Source organism: Seriola lalandi, unplaced genomic scaffold (genome assembly GCF_002814215.2).
Source record: "Seriola lalandi dorsalis isolate HSWRI2012SDOR001 ecotype SW California unplaced genomic scaffold, Sedor1 jcf7180002054208, whole genome shotgun sequence".
In the NCBI taxonomy this organism is placed as follows: Eukaryota; Metazoa; Chordata; class Actinopteri; order Carangiformes; family Carangidae; genus Seriola; species Seriola lalandi.
In genome coordinates, this window is record NW_019524761.1 from 467707 (window position 1) to 487019 (window position 19313).

General features: G+C 41.8%; 1 protein-coding gene across 1 annotated transcript; it reads left to right on the plus strand.

The window, feature by feature from the left end:
- Window positions 1–900: 900 nt before the first annotated feature.
- Window positions 901–18026, plus strand: LOC111653443 (voltage-gated inwardly rectifying potassium channel KCNH6-like). The gene is made up of 22 exons (XM_087173427.1): window positions 901–1171; window positions 3902–4132; window positions 6903–7067; window positions 7449–7923; window positions 8418–8587; window positions 9331–9410; window positions 9679–9801; window positions 10237–10409; window positions 11310–11448; window positions 11632–11769; window positions 11918–12072; window positions 12193–12434; window positions 13267–13466; window positions 13776–13863; window positions 14128–14292; window positions 14439–14560; window positions 15181–15252; window positions 15356–15455; window positions 15838–15949; window positions 16028–16105; window positions 16222–16509; window positions 17043–18026. The coding sequence occupies exons 1-22, from the start codon at window positions 1096–1098 to the stop codon at window positions 17404–17406; spliced, it is 3756 nt and encodes a 1251-aa protein (XP_087029553.1). The 5' UTR covers window positions 901–1095; the 3' UTR covers window positions 17407–18026.
- The last annotated feature ends 1287 nt before the right edge of the window (window positions 18027–19313 follow it).

Consider the following 19313-nt stretch of genomic DNA (forward strand, 5'->3'; position numbering starts at 1 on the left):
TTTGTAAACAATCTGTAGCTCCATCTTAAGTGGATATTCAGGGGACATTTATTTCCCCCGTTCACAGCAGCTTCATGCTGTTCACTGTATCAAGACATTTGTACATCATTTGGGAAAAACAGGAAAGTTGCCCAGAAAAAAGAAATCCTCCTAAACCTGCATCATATTCTGAATGTAATTGTTCTCTGTCTCCATCGTTCTGAAACCACGACACAACAGATGCTGACAACGACTCATTTTCACTGCTGTCACATAAAAAGAGGCAAAGATTGTCTGATGTGACTATTTTGACTTTACATGACACAGGTGGGGAATGAATTTGACATAAACAGCATCACTAACCTTGACACATGTCACACGAGTTCACACATTTAATGTTTAAAGGACAAATCTATATTTAAATCCAGACCATAATAATATGTGCTGCTCTAACTGAGCAGACATGAATCCACAACAAGGCCAAGTGAATATCTTCACGACTCTGAACTGAATATGAGGCCGGAAGAAGAATATTACAGAATATAATAATCATGGATGGAGCATTTAAAGGAGAATCCAGCCCTTTTTAAGAATTCACTTTTGTTGCAACTGTAAATTTGTTGTTTTTTTCCTCCACTGTCTTTAATTAAATGGTCAACTGGTTTGCAATTAATCCTTTAATAGCTAGTGAGTTATGAATGTTTTCCTGAGTACATTGTTTAGAGCACTATATCATATTGAAAGAATGCATTGTGAGATGTAATAACAGTAGTGGTGTTGCCAGAAGCAGCAGCAGTCACAGCTGTAATGGCTGCCTGTAATAGTTAGACAGATAGTAGTTGTTATTGTACAGACTATGGGCGGGTCTGTGGCAGGATGGAGAGAGCATGAGAGAAGGAGAGAGACACAGAGGAGGAGAGGATGTGATGAAGAACAGACAAACCAAACTCCGTCAGATCCTCCCTTTTTTTTTTCTTTTTTCCTTTTCTTTTTGTTTTACAACTTTTATATCCGACTAAATAAAAAGGTGCGTGAAAGCAGCGTGTTGGACAAATCGGAACCTGCTCTGGTCTGAGCCAATCAGTGCCACAGGAAGCTTTACAACCGGTCCGAGCCATGCCGGTGAGACGGGGCCATGTGGCGCCGCAGAACACCTTCCTGGACACAATTATCCGCAAGTTCGAGGGACAAAGTAAGTAACCTGCAGGGAAAAATATTAGATTTTATCATCATTTTTCTAATCATAAATTTATGATTATCATATTAAAATGCCAAAAAGGAAAGGCAGGTTTATTTAAATAGTAGATGCAAGTTAATTCAAAGTCATAACATTGAAATAAGACATTAAAATAGCATTTAAGAGACAATAAAAACAAGCGAGCAAATAGTTCAATACTTAAAGATTACTTTATAGTCAAAGTAATAGGATTTAAAAATCTATCCTTCAGAACACAGGAAGTCAGTGCAGTGATTTAAAGATTGGTGTAATGTGCTCCACTTTCTTGTGTTAGTGAGGACTCTGCATGAGCTGCATTTATCTGGTTAATTTCATACTAAGACGTGTGAATAAAAAAACTAAAAACAATATTCTAGCCTGCAGCCTGTTGTTGCATTGTTTTTAATACAGAAATCCTTTTAATCACATCATGTTTTTCAGGTGGTAGTATGAGTTAATAATTGTCTTTATGTGGCTGAAGAATTTAGGTCAGAGTCCATAAGATTTGTGGCTTGATTTGTAAGTTTTAGTGACATGGATTCAAGGTGAGCACTGACTTTAATCTTTTTTCTATGGGGCCAAAAACAACTACTTCAGTTTTTTCTTTGTTCAGTTGTAGAAAATGCTGGCACGTCCACTCATTGATTTGTTCAATGCACTTATTCTGCAAGTGCAAAGTCAGGTGGTGACATAAATGTAGAGCCGAGTGTCATCTGCAGAGTTATGGTAAGAGATCTTGTTATTTTATGATAATCTGAGCAAGGCGGAGTACATGTTGAATAGAAGAGTCAGTGCTGTGTTGTGGTCGAAATCCAGAGCACTAATGAAGGTTTACACTATTAAATAAGGACTGATATGTTTGCCTATATTAATGACCTCTTCCTGATGACAGATTTCTGTTAGCATGGCTTTTTTAGCATGGCTGTTAGCATGACTCAGTGACGTGATGTGCATTGTTTGGGGTTTTATTATGCCTCATAGATATACATTTCTAGACCTTTTCCCATGGTCTTCTAGTGTTAAAAAAGTGAACAACAATTGCAATAAATTGAAATATCAAATCATGTTAATCGAGCCTTTATTTTTAAGCGAAATTTTGTGCCCAGTGGCAGACACTGCACCGGGAAAAAGCTAGACTTATAGAGAACCTAGAGAATCTAAACACAGATGGTGTCTTTATTCTATAGCCATTATATTTTGGAATCGATATTTACTTGATAATGATAAATTAAAACAAAGAAAGCTGTATTAGAGCCGTTTTTTGTATTTATTGCAAATTATACTTTCACAAATTTGCTAATTTATTGAGCTGATGTAAATCAGTGTAAATTATTTTAATCACTAGTTGTCGGTACTCCTCTGCCCTCTTTGTTTTTGTAAAAAACGAGTTGGGAGATCTGTCATTAAACTCAACAAACATACGTCGCGGTGTCCCGCCCACAGCTCCATGTGATTGGTTATACGTCACGAGTAATAGCCTATCACGCTGAAGGCCTCTGTGCGCACAGACGGTCACGGACTAGAGCAGTTCCAATTAGCTAGCGAAGCTGTGTGTTGAAGGTAAGAAAACAGACATCAAGACGTTATAATGAACATCACTAAAGTTACAACAACACCACACTCTGATGAATAAGTCCATCTGTTGATTCAAAACACACCGAGCAAGAGAGGGAGAGGCAGAAGCTAGCGCTAACCGCTAAGCTAAAGTAACTAGTTGGCCTCAATAGCATTTAAACAACTGCTGAATTAGTGAAAGTCGCCAAAAGGAGCAGAGAGCTCTGGGTGCTGGAGCAGAAGTAGTGTAAGTTTGAATGTAAAGCAGGTAGTTGGACACTGTGATAAAGAAAATAACAACATTAACTGTGTTCAGACAGAGCAGCGATAAACTCTGCCAGTCACAGAAACTCCAGAGACTGGCGACGAGACACTACAGTGACGTCAGGACGTCAGAACGTCAACGGTCACGAACTACCGTTAGTGAAAAGACATTTTACTACAGTAGAAGTAAAAATGTTCTCAGGTAAAAGTACAAAGTGACTCAGTTAAAATGTCTCTGAGTAAACGTGTTACATTTTAAAAGGGGAGGGGTAAAATATGTTATATGGTGATAATAATATATGATAAAACTTTTAATTAAAGAGCATCTTTAGGCTGACAGGTTGACAAGTTAATTCCAGTCAGGCTCTTTGTAGCCTGGACATACAACTGATAATTACTAACATACACTGAGTTTCCAATTTATTAGGAACATGTAGTTAAAACTGATGTAGTCTGATACAACAGTCCTGTAGTAAAACGGTTTTAATCAGTTTTTATTAACTAAGAATGTGTAGGAACAGGCTGAATAAGACTGCATTGTTTTGTGTTGAGTTGGAGCTAAACTGCAATGATTGATGGGTAACTGGTGCTCTGGGTTGCTGTCTCTGTACATGTGTCTGTTTACATGTGTGTCTGTGTGCTTATGTTTGTGTGCAGTTTAATCAACTGATGTGAATCAGCTGTGTGTGTCCAGCTGCAGTTAACGGTCTCCATGGTGACAGTAACTCTTTAGTTACAGCTGGTTCAAGCAGGGTGTGTGTGTGTGTGTGTGTGTGTGTGTGTGTGTGTGCTGTAAGTTTAAGCTTTGTGTTCTGTGGATATTTTGCATTTTGGTATTTTATTAAGTTGTAACATCCCTCCTTTCTTTCCTCTCCTCTTCCTCTACAGATAGAAAGTTTATCATCGCCAACGCACAGGTGGAGAACTGTGCCATTATTTTCTGTAATGACGCCTTCTGTGGGATGTGTGGTTATACCCGGGCTGAGGTGATGCAGAAACCCTGCACCTGTAGCTTCCTGTACGGACCTCACACCCGGAGACCAGCGGTGGCCCAGATGGCGAAAGCTCTGCTGGGAGTGGAGGAGAGAAAGGTGGAGATTTCCCTCTACACTAAAGACGGTATGAGTCTCACACAGTCAGTCATCATTTGAATCAATTATGGCAAGATCCATTAACTTTAATATTACTAATATACTATAACTTTTAATTTTGTTGTAATTTTGTTATTAATTATACATATGCATTTATATGCATAAACAGGCCATAATTACTATGTCAAATATGACCCAAAAAAAACACCTAAGCCAATCTAAAAAAAATGAGTCAAAATTTACCCGAAGACAATAGGAAGGTCAAAGCAAAACAAAGTGTGATAATAGTGAAGTGTCCTGAGTACTTTGTGTAACTCCTGTGTGTGAAGTGTGTATCTAACACATGACATATGATCTATGAAAACACAGACATACAGAGGAGGAAGACAGAAACTGGAGGAGAGCCGGGAGTTAGCGGCTGAATGTCAGGAAGGAAGAGCATGGTAGCAAGGATTGGTGTGTGTGTATGTGTGTGTGTGTGTGTGTGTGTGTGTGTGTGTGTGTGTGTGTGTGTGTGTGTGTGTTTGTGAGTGAAAGGGCTCAATAATCTTTTGGCTCTTTCCATTAATCTCTAATCCGCCAGTTTATCATTTCTTTGGGTTGATATGGTGCTTATGCTCTAATGAAAACTATGATCCTATTTACTCATTGTCCCTAAAGACTGACACTGACCTTCACTATGACCTCCACACACACACACACACACACACACACACACACAATTACAAAATAGTTTGGCTTGTTTCCAACACGATAATCCTCACACTGAGCTGATATTGAGACTAAATCATGAGCTGTACTGACCTTTTTGAATACTAATTGACTGATGTTGTCATTTTCCTTGGGAGGACGTTGTTTTAACTCTGTTGCAAAGTTACAGTTCTTCCTCCGTCGCCCCTGACAGACAGAAGTTCTCATTCACACAACCTCTCAGCGTCGCTGTCAGGGAAACTCTCTCTCTCTCTTATCTCTTGATTACATATACCTCTTGTTTAAAAGACGATATTTCAACATGTAGCAGCTTCTACAGGATTTACTTTATATATTTCTTGGTAAAACCTGTTGATAGAGGGGGAAATAATTTTAATATTTTTATATATATTGCAGTATTATTGTTGTGTTTGTGTGGTGGTGGTGTGTTCATCTCCCCCTACAGCCCAGATTCATCCACTGTAGTTAATGCGACAAGACATGTGTTGCGTACGTTGCACATTAACCATAGTGTGTGTGTGTGTGTGTGTGTGTGTGTGTGTGTGTGTTTTGCAGCAGATGGTCTTCCAGTCAAGTCATTGTGATATCATTATTGAGGTAGAAAGTAACTACATTAATCCATCTCGCTGTCAATTTAGCCCCAACACTAACACTCTGTCCTTCACACACACACACACACACACACACACACACACACACACACACACACACACACACCCTGCTGCACTGTGTTCTGTCTCATCCATCCATGAAATCCTGTTTCAGTAGGAGACAGAGAACAGCCTGTATCCATAACCGTTTCTGTTTTGAACTGAATTGAAGAAATGACACAAAATCCTCCCGTCTTCATGTTTGTAGTATTTCACATATAATTCAAAAATATTATATGACGTAAACTCACATGAAGAACAGAGCAGGTCAGTGCTAGTCTTATGAAACATTCAGAGCCCAGTTGAAGTTAAATAAGAAATGTTTTTATCTGTTATCATCTGCACTCGCACCATAGTCTCACATTTCCCTGGATCCTGAGGTTGATTAGTTTCACATAATCTCACAGGCGTTATACGGCATCATAATCAGTCTAACTTAATTATCACTGCATCAGAAGCTTCCTATACTTGTTGAAATGGTGGAAGATGTTGCATAATGCAGAGATGAGTGACAGGAAGGAGAGCAGGGTGTGTTTGTGTTTGTGTGTAACTGCACAGCTCACTGTGGATTATTCCTAATATAAATACTGAGATTGTGCAAGATCCAAAGAAAGTGAACTTGATCTTTTATTTGCTATGGACTGAACACTGTGAACACCAATCCATCCATGATATAAAAAGTTTATTGTGAAGTCTACACAAATGTTTAAGACATTAGTTTATGATCACTTGACACAAACACTATGCGAGGTGGACATGATTTTTTTATGTTAAGTCAGTGATTTTTTAGTTAATTTTACTTATATTTATAAAGCTGACAGCCTAATTGATTTTAAAGCTATCCTATTAAAACAAATTATTTGATTGTTTATACAGAATAAATGAATAGATAAATACCATAAAAACCAACTTATTTGTTTATTTCATATATATATTTTTCTCTCTTTATTTCTCTCTCACTCTCAACAGATATAAATATATATAAATCATCTAAATCTATAGCAATAACAAGGAGCTTAAAGCTGTCAGTTGTTCTCTGTAGTAGTGTATGACATCGTGTTATGTTATCTTATGTTATGTCTTGTTATGTCATCACTTTCTTTGTCTTTATCTTGCTTCACCAAATATATTTTCATTTAAATTACCGGTACAATATTATAAATATATATTGACTAAATAACAATCATTATGGACGGTTGACATATAGAGTTTATAAGATGTTAAAATGGTGGAAATATCAGTGAAGACGCTCAGATGATTTAACGAGCAGCACAGTCATCTTCTGTCCGGTGTCGCCATCTAGAGGAGAGATTCAGAACGACATGAATCTGCTGACTCGTCTCTTCCTGTCCCAAACAGAGGCGGGTCACAGGTCATCAGAAGTGAAGTGAATTCTCCCTCCATTCCCCTCTCCTCTGTGTCTCTCTGTCGCTGCAGGAGTGTGTTTCAGCTGTGAGATAGACGTGGTCCCAGTGAAGAATGAGGACGGCTTGGTCATCATGTTTATCCTCAACTTTGAGCTTCCCACTGACCCCAGACCAGCCCACAGCTCTCCAGACAGAGAGCTCAGCAGAGTGCTGCGTATCCCCTGGATCAACATGGGTACGTTTAATTAACGCCGTCATCAGTGAGCTCATAAATACTACAGAGGGAAAACAGGATTTTACAACTTTTTGGAGATTCATTAAAAACTGAAATATCACATTGACACAAGTATTCAGACACTTTGCCATGACACCTGATGTTTAGCCTCCACTTTCTCTTGATCATCTCTGAGATGCTTCTACACCTTGAGTCCACCTGCGGTAAGCTCAGCTGGTTGGACACACACCTGGTCTCACAGCTGACGGTCTGATGAGACCAACATCAAACTCTGGCCTCAATTCTAAGTGTCATGTCTGGAGGAAACCCTGACAGGAATGTTTGTTAATTAGGTGAAAGAGTTACTGAACCGTTGCTGTCTTCCTCTTTTGCTCCGCCCAGCTTGGCCACAGCGTCTGCGCCTCCTCCTCCGCTCCCTCTGCCCCAGTTCAGGTGTGTCGTCACAGGACACAGAGCTGGGTTCTCCTCGTGCCGACCTCCTTCCCTTCGGACGGGAGTCCGTGGCCCTGGACAAACTGCTGTCCCTCCCTGAGAGACAACATCTGGAGGAGGCGGGAGCTAGACTGCTGCTCTGGGACAGAGAAGAGGAGGAGGAGGAGGCGGAAGAGGAGGAGGAGCTAATAAGAGGAGGAGAGAGGGAAGACTTGTCGGTGCCCAGGCCCAGTGAGGAAGACAGAAAGAGAAGAGAAGGAGGTGATGCTGATGGGTTTCTGGTGGATACAAGAACAGGAGGAGGAGGAGGAGGAGGAAGAGGAGGAAGAAGACGTGGGGGGTTTCACACAGGTCTGCCCACAGCTCCCACCTCTGCACCTCCCACAGTGGCCCTGCCCCCCGCCTCCTCACATGCTCCACCAAGGTTTAAATCTTTTCATTTTCTCCTTGTAATAAACATGTTATTGTGATTGTATATGAACATGAAATGAGCAGCTTAGTTTTTGTCAAAGTAAAACGTATTTTTATAAATTTGTTTTACAATTTTCATTCACTGTTTGTTTATACAACAAACTCTAAATGATCAAATTATTTAGGTTTTAAATATTTTCATCACTTTTTGAGAAAGAAAAAAAAATCCTTTGTTTAACCATTTACAGCCAAACTGCAGTTTTAAGATTTATATTTGAAGATAAGGATGTGCCTTAGTAAATATTATAGTGGAGTTCTTGGAAAATAAAATACACCAATAATTAGATGATAAGATCCTGATAACTTGTGATTTAATGCTGCCATCCATTTTTACTTTTTCCTCCATTATTGTATTGTTGCTCAGTTTTTTCTATTGCATGTAGATGTGGTTGAGGTGACAAGGTGATGATGTTTGAGGTCCACTTAACAAATGTAGGTTGTATGTAGGAGAGAGGAGAGAAGGAGAGGTGAAGACGACTCTCCTCTTCACATCCACCCTCCCTCCAGCAGCTTCGATGGCAGCTGTGTGAGTTTGAAACACTCCTCCTCGGTGGATGATATGAAGAGTGGGCAGAGTTACTGGGACAAGAGGCTGCAGTTGAGACACAGCTGCACCGGTGAGGATGTTATCCAGTTTAATTCTTCTCCTGTCCGCCGCATGTTTTGTTAATAACCCCTGAAAGTCTGAAAGTGCCCCAATAAGTCCAAGCAAAGGCAACCTGCAGAAGACTGAAGCGTCCAAGACACTGAAATTACTTCCTCACAAAGAAGTACTTTTTTATTTCAAAAGAAGGAATGACTAAATTCTACTTCAGGTCAAAGAGAGTTAATTTAAAGAAGCTATTTGTAAGTTTTGCTATTGCTACATAACCAGCGTTAGCATTAGCAGCTGTTTACTTACACGTCTAGAGTAAATATTGTAAGTTCAGCATCAAACTTCTTTCCTTTACTCACCAACAGCTGTCTCCAGAGGTGGAAAACTAACCTCTTGTTTTACTTCTATTTCTGTCACTTCTTTTCTTCTACTGAAGTTAGCGCGCTAACCAGCTAGCCTCGTCCCAGTCGGACTGTCGCGTCACTTTCCGATACCAAGTCACTGTAGCGTCCAGGCCTCCCTGTGGACGTAGCGCTGCTCAGAGGACGTGTTACGACCTCTTGTCTTAAATAAACACGACGATGACTGAAGCTCTTGCTAAGACTGGTAGGTAAACAGCTGTTAATGCTAACGCTCGCTATGCTTCACTGCAGGAGCAACGGAAACCTTGCAGCTCTCTCGAAGCTGCAGACGCTCTCAGACTCAAAATATCAAAAGTCTGTTGCTGATCGCTCTCAGAATGAATTCCCCTCTCCTCTCCTTCAGCAGGTATAGTAACCATCAGAAAGACCAGCGGGCCGGCTGGGATGTCAGACACTGATTTGCGTTGCCGATCCAACAGCCAGGTAACACACGCAGACACAAAGTGCTTGACAGTTACAACATAGTTTCGTTTGTGCTCGTACAGTAAGAGTGGCCAGCTGACTGTAGATGACTCACAGTTTTATTCATTATCTCCCTTTTCTCGTTGAATGATACTTTAAAATAAGAGGCTCTGACCTTTGACCTCTTTGTTTTGGTTGCTGCTCTGTATTGAATCATTGATCAATCATCGTGTGTGTGCGTGTGTGTGTGTGTGTGCGTGTGTGTGTGTGTGTGTGTGTCCGCATGCAGCTGATCTCCCAGAGCCCACTGGACACAAAGACTGACGCCTTCATGGCGTTACCTCCTGGTGAAATCAGACCTCCGTGTAAACTGATCGACAGAACGCACCACGTCACTGAGAAGGTCACGCAGGTTAGTACACATGACTTAATGCTCTACTTTTTCTTCTCCAAATGAAGTAAACCAGCTGTTCATCCATCCATCCATCCATCCATCCATCCATCCATCCATCCATCCATCCTGTCAGAGTTTCCCGTGACGGAGAGTTTGTGTTTGGACATTTGTCTCATTTCCTGTTTTATTTTGAAGTAGCTTTCCTTGTGTGTCTCTTGTTGTTATTGTCGAGTGGACACTGCAGAGACAGTGCTCGCCATCACCAGTATTAATACGCCAAATGAGGGAATGTCTTTTTGGAAAAATGCTCCACATACTTGGAGAATCTATAACCAGGAACAACATCTTACAAACACACGGCATGTCGGCTTTTCTGTCTGTCCGGTGCCGCCACAGATCAGCCTGACGCAGCTGTAAATAATAATAATAATAGTAATAATCTCTCTCCTCTAGGTTCTGTCTCTGGGTGCCGATGTGTTGCCGGAGTATAAGCTGCAGACTCCCAGGATCCAGAAGTGGACCATCCTCCACTACAGTCCGTTCAAGGCTGTGTGGGACTGGGTCATTCTCCTCTTAGTCATTTACACAGCGATTTTCACCCCGTACTCTGCCACATTTCTACTGAGGTTGGTGGAAACTCACACAGCAGCGATGCTTACCTGACCCACATGAGTTAACTGTGAGGATGTAGGGTTTCTCCTGCTGACCTCTAAACTACTGCTAACTGTAAGGAAGTACTTTAACTGGAGTACACTTAAGTAGATTTTGTTTTGAGTATCTGTACTTTACTTGAGTATTATTTTTTGGGAAACATATGACTTTTACTTCGCTAGATTTCTATGACGTGCTCTTACCTTGAAGCAGCTTTTAGTCTGCGGAATTTATTTTACTTTATTTTGAAAATGTGAGGAATGTGAGGGAAAAACAATCACAGCCAACTCCCCCACTGTCAGTCACGTTCGAACCTGTCAGTGTCCTAACGGTGGCGACGTTAGATAAAGGTCAAGCAGGAGATTCTTCACCAGAGAGACTGATCTGAGGTCTGTGTTTGAGGGTTTAGAAATAAACAAAGATTCCTTTGCATTTTAAATGTTTGCTGCGTCCAAACGACCAAACTTCATCACTGTCTACAAAGAAAGGAAATATGAAAACGACAGTTGGTCGTGTCGTTTTCGTTTTTTTTCAGATTCATTTGTTTTTAAGGTCATTTATATCGTATCCTACCAGCTTTTTATTCTACAGGTTCTACAGTCAGTGCTTAAGCAGGTGCTACAGGATCTTTATTTCACATCATTGATGAATTTTTTACAAATATATAATGCATATAAAACTAAAACTATAACCATTTAAAATATTAGAGAAGCTGCCAAAGTGTGTTAATGTAGAAGATGAGCTTTATATTATGTATTATATACTGTGTGTGCCTCTATATATTCCCTGCTGTCCTTTGTTTTTAATCCTGAACCGGTTTTTCAGTGGTTGTTTCACTTTCTGGTTGATGAATGAATCGGTGTGTTTTCCCTCAGCGACCAGCAGGAGGCAGCCATGCAGACCTGTGGTTACTCCTGCTCTCCCCTCAACGTGGTGGATCTTATAGTGGACATCATGTTCATTGTTGACATCATCATCAACTTCAGGACCACATACGTTAACTCCAACGACGAGGTGAACTGATCAAATGACTGATTCACTGACTCCACCAGCTCAAGCCTCAGTGCGACTCAAATTCGACCCAAACTGCTTAAAAAAAATACAACAAAAGTACAAAGTTAAGACTTAGCTACTACTCTCTCCCTCACTGTACATGTATGAAAACATGATGATGCGTCTGTGTTTCGTCTCCTTCAGGTGGTGAGCCAGTCTTCACGGATCGCAGTCCACTACTTCAAAGGCTGGTTCCTCATCGACATGGTGGCAGCCATTCCCTTCGACCTCCTCATCTACCGCTCAGGAGAGGAGGTGGTTAGGGGAGGAGGAGAGGGAGAGGTAGGGAGGAGGGAGGGAAAGAGGAAGAAGATGAGGGAGGGGCAGGAACTGGGATGGTAGGGAGGAAAGACGAGGAAAACAAGGAGTAAGAGAGAAAAGAGGAGAGAGAAGTTATATCACTGCTCTCTCTCTCTCCTCCTGCTAACAGACCACCACGCTGATTGGTTTACTGAAGACAGCTCGGTTACTGCGATTGGTTCGTGTAGCCAGGAAGTTGGACCGTTACTCGGAGTATGGCGCTGCCGTCCTCTTCCTCCTCATGTGCTCCTTCGCCCTCATCGCCCACTGGCTGGCCTGCATCTGGTACATTACTTTAACCTGTAGCACATGGAACTTACAGCCAAACTTTATTAAGAACACGTGCTGCTGTTTTAAGCTCCTTCTTTTTGTTTCAAGCACAGGATGTTTGTCCTCTTACCCCAGGTACGCCATAGGTAATGTGGACCGGTCAGCCTCGGCGGGGATCGGCTGGTTGGACACTCTGGGCGATCAGCTGGGGAAGCCGTACAACGACTCCATCACGGAGTCCGGTCCCTCCATCAGAGATAAATATGTCACAGCTCTGTACTTCACCTTCAGCAGTCTGACCAGCGTCGGCTTCGGAAATGTCTCGCCGAACACCAACTCTGAGAAGATCTTCTCCATCTGTGTCATGCTCATCGGCGGTACGTCCCACACACGCCAGGAAAGCTGAACTGAAAGAACCGAAGCTTTCAGTAGTTCAGCCAGAGACACTCACGTCAAGGAAATGACCTTTTATAACAAACAACACAAATCTAGCTCATCAGGAGGAGGCTGAGGAGGTGAAGAACTACAGCTGTAGGCCTATATACAATATATATGTATTTATATATATATATATGTATTATAGCAACTAGTAGTAAGAAAGATGACTTTACAGACTATTATTAATGAACACAATATCTACTGTAATACAAACAAACAGTGGGTGGAGAGTTTCTCAGAACAAGTTTGCTAGCATGGTGGATTTATTTGGTTGGAAGTTAATGTTAGCTTTCCTGTTAGCTTAGCTACAAACCTTCTTTCCCTCCTCTAGTTTTGTAAAAACAATCCAAACAACCATCTTTCACTAGTTTCTCCTCCACTGTGTTTTGAAGGCAGAGTTTGTGTTTTCATTTTTGTTTGATGTTTTATATTTAAGGCTTGTCTCGCTTCAGCTGTGTTAAAAGAGTTTCCACAAACATGCCATATAAGACGCCATATAAGACGCTCTCTGCCTTTGTGCCGTTGCCTTGGTAATTAAATTGGGGGCAGAGCTCCTGAATGAGCAAGGAATTGAAGGGTGTATTTGTTTTGCTGTTGAATTCAAATATCAAATAATAATATTTCTCCAGCATCATTTATCATTTACTCTACCATCATTTGTTGGTTTCTTGTTCTCTGGTTTCTAATGAACCACTAGATGATCAACTGTTAACTTCCTCGATTGAATCGAAGGCGAACGACACAAAGTCTCTGTTTGCGTCTCTTCTCCAGCTTTGATGTACGCCAGTATTTTCGGTAATGTGTCGGCCATCATCCAGCGGCTTTACTCTGGTACAGCGCGCTACCACGCCCAGATGATGAAAGTCCGAGAGTTCATCCGCTTCCACCAGATCCCCAACCCTCTGAAGCAGCGGCTGGAGGAATACTTCCAACACGCGTGGTCATACACGAATGGGATAGACATGAACGCTGTGAGTGTGTGTTATCCAACAATGTCTCTGTCAGCCATATTGGAAGTTCTCAGCTCTCCGGCTCAGCGTTCTCAACAGAATTAAACAGAAATGGTTTTAATTGCTCTGTTGTTTTTATCTGATTTCTGATCATTTTCACCATGAATATAATGATTAATGTTCAGACAATATGTTCAGGTAATATTCTGCTTAGGGCTGATGATTTGGGGCAAAGTGGTCGACAAGGATCCATAAAACATCAGTAACAAAGATGCAGCCAATCCAACTGTGTCGTCTCTCTGTGTCCTCCTGTCCTACGAACTCCTCCAGGTTTTAAAAGGTTTCCCAGAGTGTCTCCAGGCAGATATCTGTCTCCACCTCAACAGGTCGCTGCTGCAGAACTGTAAGGCTTTCAAAGGTAAAACTGTTGCATGTTATATACACATGAAAAGTGTTTACTAGTGTCTCTGGATCTGAATTATAACGAGTTGTTGAAATTGTGACACTTTTTAATTATGTTTGATTTAAATAATTTTAAATACAAGGATTAATAATATGTAATAATCCACATTTTGAATACAGGTAGTATAAACTAAAATGTATGATACTAGAGACTTGAAGTAAAGTACTGAATACAAGATTCTTGTAGCGTCTGACCAACACATTGTGTTCTGGTGTCTAGGATCCACTAAGGGATGTCTGAGAGCCCTAGCCATGAAGTTTAAGACCACCCACGCTCCTCCCGGCGACACCCTCGTCCATGCCGGAGACCTGATATCAGACCTGTACTTCATCTCCAGAGGATCCATAGAGATCCTCAGAGGAGACATGGTGGTAGCCATACTGGGTAGGTGCTTGTAGTGAGCCTCAGGTCGTGGCTCCGTCTCGTGGTCGATGTAAGACTTGAACAGAGGCAGTAATGCCTCTAATCGCAATAAAAGAGCGTGTCAGGATTTCTATTTGTCGTCATGACGACATCTTCTTCTCCTCCAGGTAAGAACGATATCTTCGGGGAACCGATCAATCTGTACGTGCTGCCAGGAAAATCCAGGGCTGATGTCAGAGCTCTGACCTACTGTGACCTGCACAAGATAAACAGAGAGGATATGCTGGAGGTAACATACACACTCACTGAGCACTTTATTAGGAACACCACACTGACACATGCTTGAAGCAGATAGAAGATGGTAAACTGATGAACCAGCAGCAACACTATAGATAGACTGTGACGTCCAGACACGATTGATTAGTGTAAAGAAGAAAACATTCTCCACACCATCACACCATCACACCATCACACCATCACAGCATCACACCAGCAGCAGCAGCAGCAGCAGCCTGGACTGTGCAGCCTCAGGTTTCTGTTCCTGGCTGACAGGAAGTGGAACCTGACGCGGTCTTCTGCTGGTTTCGGTCGGACGTGTTGTTCACTCTCAAGCTTCTGTGCTCAGGATTGGCTATCTGAGTGACCGTAGCCTTTCTGTCAGCACTAACCAGTCCGTCCATTCTCCATGTTTCCATCCTGCTGTTCACATCCTGAGTAAAGACTCAAACAAGCGTCTGACACCAACCATCACGTCACAGTCAAAGTCACTGGTTTGATGTGAACATTAACTGAAACTCCTGACCTGTATCTGCATGACTTTATACACTGAACTGCTGCTACATGATTGGCTGATGATTGGATAATTGAATGAATATATATATATATATATTCTGTTCTTTGTGTTTTCAGGTTCTGGACATGTATCCTGAATTCTGTGAATCTTTCTGGTCCAACTTGGAGATCACCTTCAGTCTCAGAGATGTAATCTACTCATGTTCAAGCTCCTCTAGTTCTGATGGAGTATACTGCCGCCTTATCAATAGTAAATAAATCCTCTTCTCTGTACCGTCACATATTCTTGCAGGAGAATAATGAAGCTGAGGATCTTCTGAGTGGAGACGGCTTTGATTGTGACGGGTTGAGCAGACCTCAGACGAAACACAAACTCTCTTCCACTCACACAGGTAGCACTTCACAAACACTAACAGCTCATAAGGACACACAGCACCTGCAGTCAGCATGGACGGGAATGACTCACTTAGAAGTCTACAGTGTCTTTACAGAGCTGTTGAGACACAATGATGTGAGATGCGAACAGTTATAACACCCGGTCTGTTTGTTCTGGTCCAAACCAGTCGATGAAGTTTGAAAACTTGGAGCGATTTCCCTTCGGTTCAGTTTCTTTTCACACGGAGAAATATCCAAACGACCCAAAATGCAATCGCTACAAACCACACGAGAATGTTATTGTTCAGATGTGTCCAAGCAAGAGAGTAAATACAGGAAGAAGGTGTTTTGTGTTCTGGACTGTCGGTGAGAGAAACTATCTGTGGACTGTCTTGTCAGGTGACACCATCTCCACAAAGAGACAGAACGCTGCCCACAGACGCAGAAGAAGACACAGTAACTGGGAGCAACGTGACCGAGGCCACAGCAAAGACGATCATAAACACACACTGTAAGACTACAAATAAAACAGACATTAATAAATTCCTACACTTTAAGAAACACAACTCTGAGCTAACTGCCTCTGTAGATATGTCCAGGTGTTCTCCAGTGAGGAAGAAGAGGAGGATTCAGACGTGACCAGCTCTGCTCAGACGTCCGTACTTCATGCTGCTGCCACAAACACCACCAGGAGAGAGAGGAGCTGGAACCCTGTAACAGGCAGGTGTAACGATGCATTCAAGGCACATAAGATAAATGAGATGGCGCCACCTGGTGTCTGCGTCTCACAATGTATCTGTGTATGTGTGTGTGTCCAGGGGCGTCCAACATCTTTACACTCTGGGGCTCAGAGAGTCGAGAGGGACACATGTACCAGGAGGTGCCCTGCCCCCACAGCCTCCCCTCACCACCTCCTCAGCCTCCATCTCTCCAGCTCCCTCACCTGCCCTCCTACAGCCCTCCTCCTCCTCTTCCTCCTCCTCCTCCTCCTCCTACCACCACTATCATCTCTCGCAGGCAGGAGGTGGGGTTAGAGAACAGGCTGGAGGCACTGCATCAACAGATCATCAGGTGGGTCACAGGGTTTTATCTCACTCTTTATCAGCAGTGGAAATGATGTTACGTTACAATACCAGAAATATAACAGCCTCAGCTCCAGGTGCTAGGGTTGGGGGATGTTAAAAGTTTGGGTAAATATGACCACTGCAGCAAACCCACATTAAAAACTGAGCCTTACTTCAACAGGTTTTTATTTCATGAAGAGGTGGTGTATACATCAGCAGCCAGGTGTAGCTGTAGATAATCTACCTCACGCTTTGTTAGCAGCTGTAACCATGAAAGGTTTTTGAATTTCCAAACATCTGGTCTGCACCTCTGACAGGCTTCTTTTCCATAGCAATGGCACCAGTGGCTCATGGGTATTGTAGTAAGAGACGAAGCCTGACTTTCAGAAACCAAGTTGAAAATCTTAAAACCAATGGCTGAAACAAAAAAACAGTTACGTCATCTGTGTCAAATGTTAAATCTCTTTAACACTCACATCTCAGCACTGTAGCTCGATGAACTAATCTACATCTGTGTATTTGGGTGTGTGTGTTTTCCAGGTTGGAGTCTTGTATGTCAGCACACATCGGCACCATCATGCAGCTGCTGCAGAGGCAGATGCCAGTAATCCCGCCCTCCTACAGCACCCTGACATCAACACCTAACACACCCTCCTCCCCCGGTCTCTCTCCCGCTATTGCCTCCCCATCTGGCACCACCCCCACCCCAACGACTGTTTTCCCCACAGACACAGACAAGTCACCAACCACCGACCCGCAGCAACGGCAGCCAAGTGAAAACCAAGATCAAGTCCCTCAACAACCTCCAGAATCTAATTCCCTCAGTTATAATTCCTCAGTCCTCCATCTCACTGCCTCACCCCCCCTCATCCATGCATCACCCCTTCACACGTCTTCATATTAGTCACTGTTTTCTCCCCCCGTCTTACCCTCCAAATCATCTCCACCTCTCCACCCACTCTTCAAAACTCCACCCAGGCCTCGTCCTCTGTTCTTCCTCAGACAGGTGTGTCAGCATGACTCTCTTACAGTCCCCGTCCCCACCCTCCCCACCCTCCCCCCACAGCCCTCTGCCTCACAGATACTATAAAGCTTACTGTGGCATGTTGAATGATCGTGAGTCTGAACTTCACAGGAGAACGGGAGAGAGAGAAAAAATATTCAGCTTAGTCTCACACTTCCAATTATTTTTCATTTAATTCTCAGCAAAAAAAAAAAGGAATCAGAATTATGAGAAAACATCAAGAGTCAATAAAACATGAGGTCCAAGTCAAGAATGATATTTTTTACTAATACTGACCTCTTACCTTTGCAAGGTGTGTTCAGAGATCTATCCTCCAGATGTCCTTTGACTTTCCTCCCTGTCTCGCCCTCTTCTCACCTGGTCTGTTTGCTTGTCTCCTCCTCTCTCTGCTCACATATACAGTATTTTAATTCAGCCCAATTTACAATTAAGCTGTTCTCATCCACATGTTTTTTTTTCTATTTATCTGTATTTTTTTTGAATAAATTAGTTACTTCAAATTTTAGTTTTTTAATTTTCTCTTTTGACACACACACACACACACACACACATATTTTATGCAGATATGGATTGTAGCAGGGGTGGACTGAAACAATAATTCAGGCCAAGATTTTGACTCCATGCCAGGTCACCTGTTCATGCAAACCACCAGACCGCTAATGTTGTAGGCTAACTCTGTTTGTTAATGTAATGGGCTACTAGATTAGTTATAAATTTGGCCACTATATCCATCTCTGAGGAAAATTATCCAGATCAACAATTAGCTGGAATCAAACAATCCCAATACTGAGTTTTCAAGGTGTGTTACGGGTGAACTCACAAAAACGCACAAGAAATAAACCAATCATAGCACATTCAAATGCACAAGGTTAGACACCAGGTTCTGTAACTTCATTTCTTACAACGTTAACGTAGCGCACGTGACTTGTTGCGATTATTTGATGAAACAGCTTTAAAGAAGACTTTCGCGTGCTCTTACTTTGAAAAGCGGAAATGGCGTCAGAAAGCGATCACTTGTTTTCCGATACAATCAATTTTCGTTCAGACCGGCAGGTTTGTCTCAAAATCTGTGTAAAACGTAAATCCACAAGCGAAGAGAAAAGAAAATTGATTCAAAAATGTTTGTTTGAAAGTTGTAAATATTAGGAAGATATTCACTAATGCTTTTAGTTTATTTGTAAATTAATTGAATGTATTCACAGACATGTTTTTATTCGTGAAATTTGTTTGCAGATCCGTTTTATATTTGCAAGATATTTTAGTGAGGTTACAAATTTATTTTTCGTATTTGTATTTGTGGAGGGTGTTTTATATTAACAGATCACACATTTACTCACTGAATGTCTGTAGACAATTACTGTGGGTTACCTAGGTTACTGTAGATTCTACAGTAATCTATACATAAGCTTCGTGCATTAAATAGTTTTTTTTCCATGATTAGATGTTCCATGCTTGAAGTATTGCCACTCCTAAAAATATTATTGCATTTAAGAAGCACAACTGAAAACTCCCTTTAATAATTCACTTCACACACCAGGAACAATATTAGGACTTTTGTTGAAAAAAAAAGAGTAAGATCAGCTTTGGCCAGCTGGACTCTTCCAGAGCAACGATTTCACTGTGTAAACGTGGGAGTTGGTAAAAGAACCAAAAAAACTACCCGACAAACAACTCTAACAAACGAAATAAGTCCAACAGAACTTTAAGCACGTGTTTTTCGTGGATGTGGGCACAGGTCTGCTCAGTAAATTAATTGTGGCTTAGTTGCTTGGGTTACGTATGAAAAA

Excerpts from the sequence above, each read along its gene's own strand:
- LOC111653443 (XM_087173427.1), top strand. The coding sequence starts at position 1,096 with ATGCCGGTGAGACGGGGCCATGTGGCGCCGCAGAACACCTTCCTGGAC. Across the intron at positions 10,410-11,309 it reads TCTGCCACATTTCTACTGAG|CGACCAGCAGGAGGCAGCCA; the intron begins GTTGGTGGAAAC and ends GTTTTCCCTCAG. Across the intron at positions 15,253-15,355 it reads TCACCTTCAGTCTCAGAGAT|GAGAATAATGAAGCTGAGGA; the intron begins GTAATCTACTCA and ends ATATTCTTGCAG.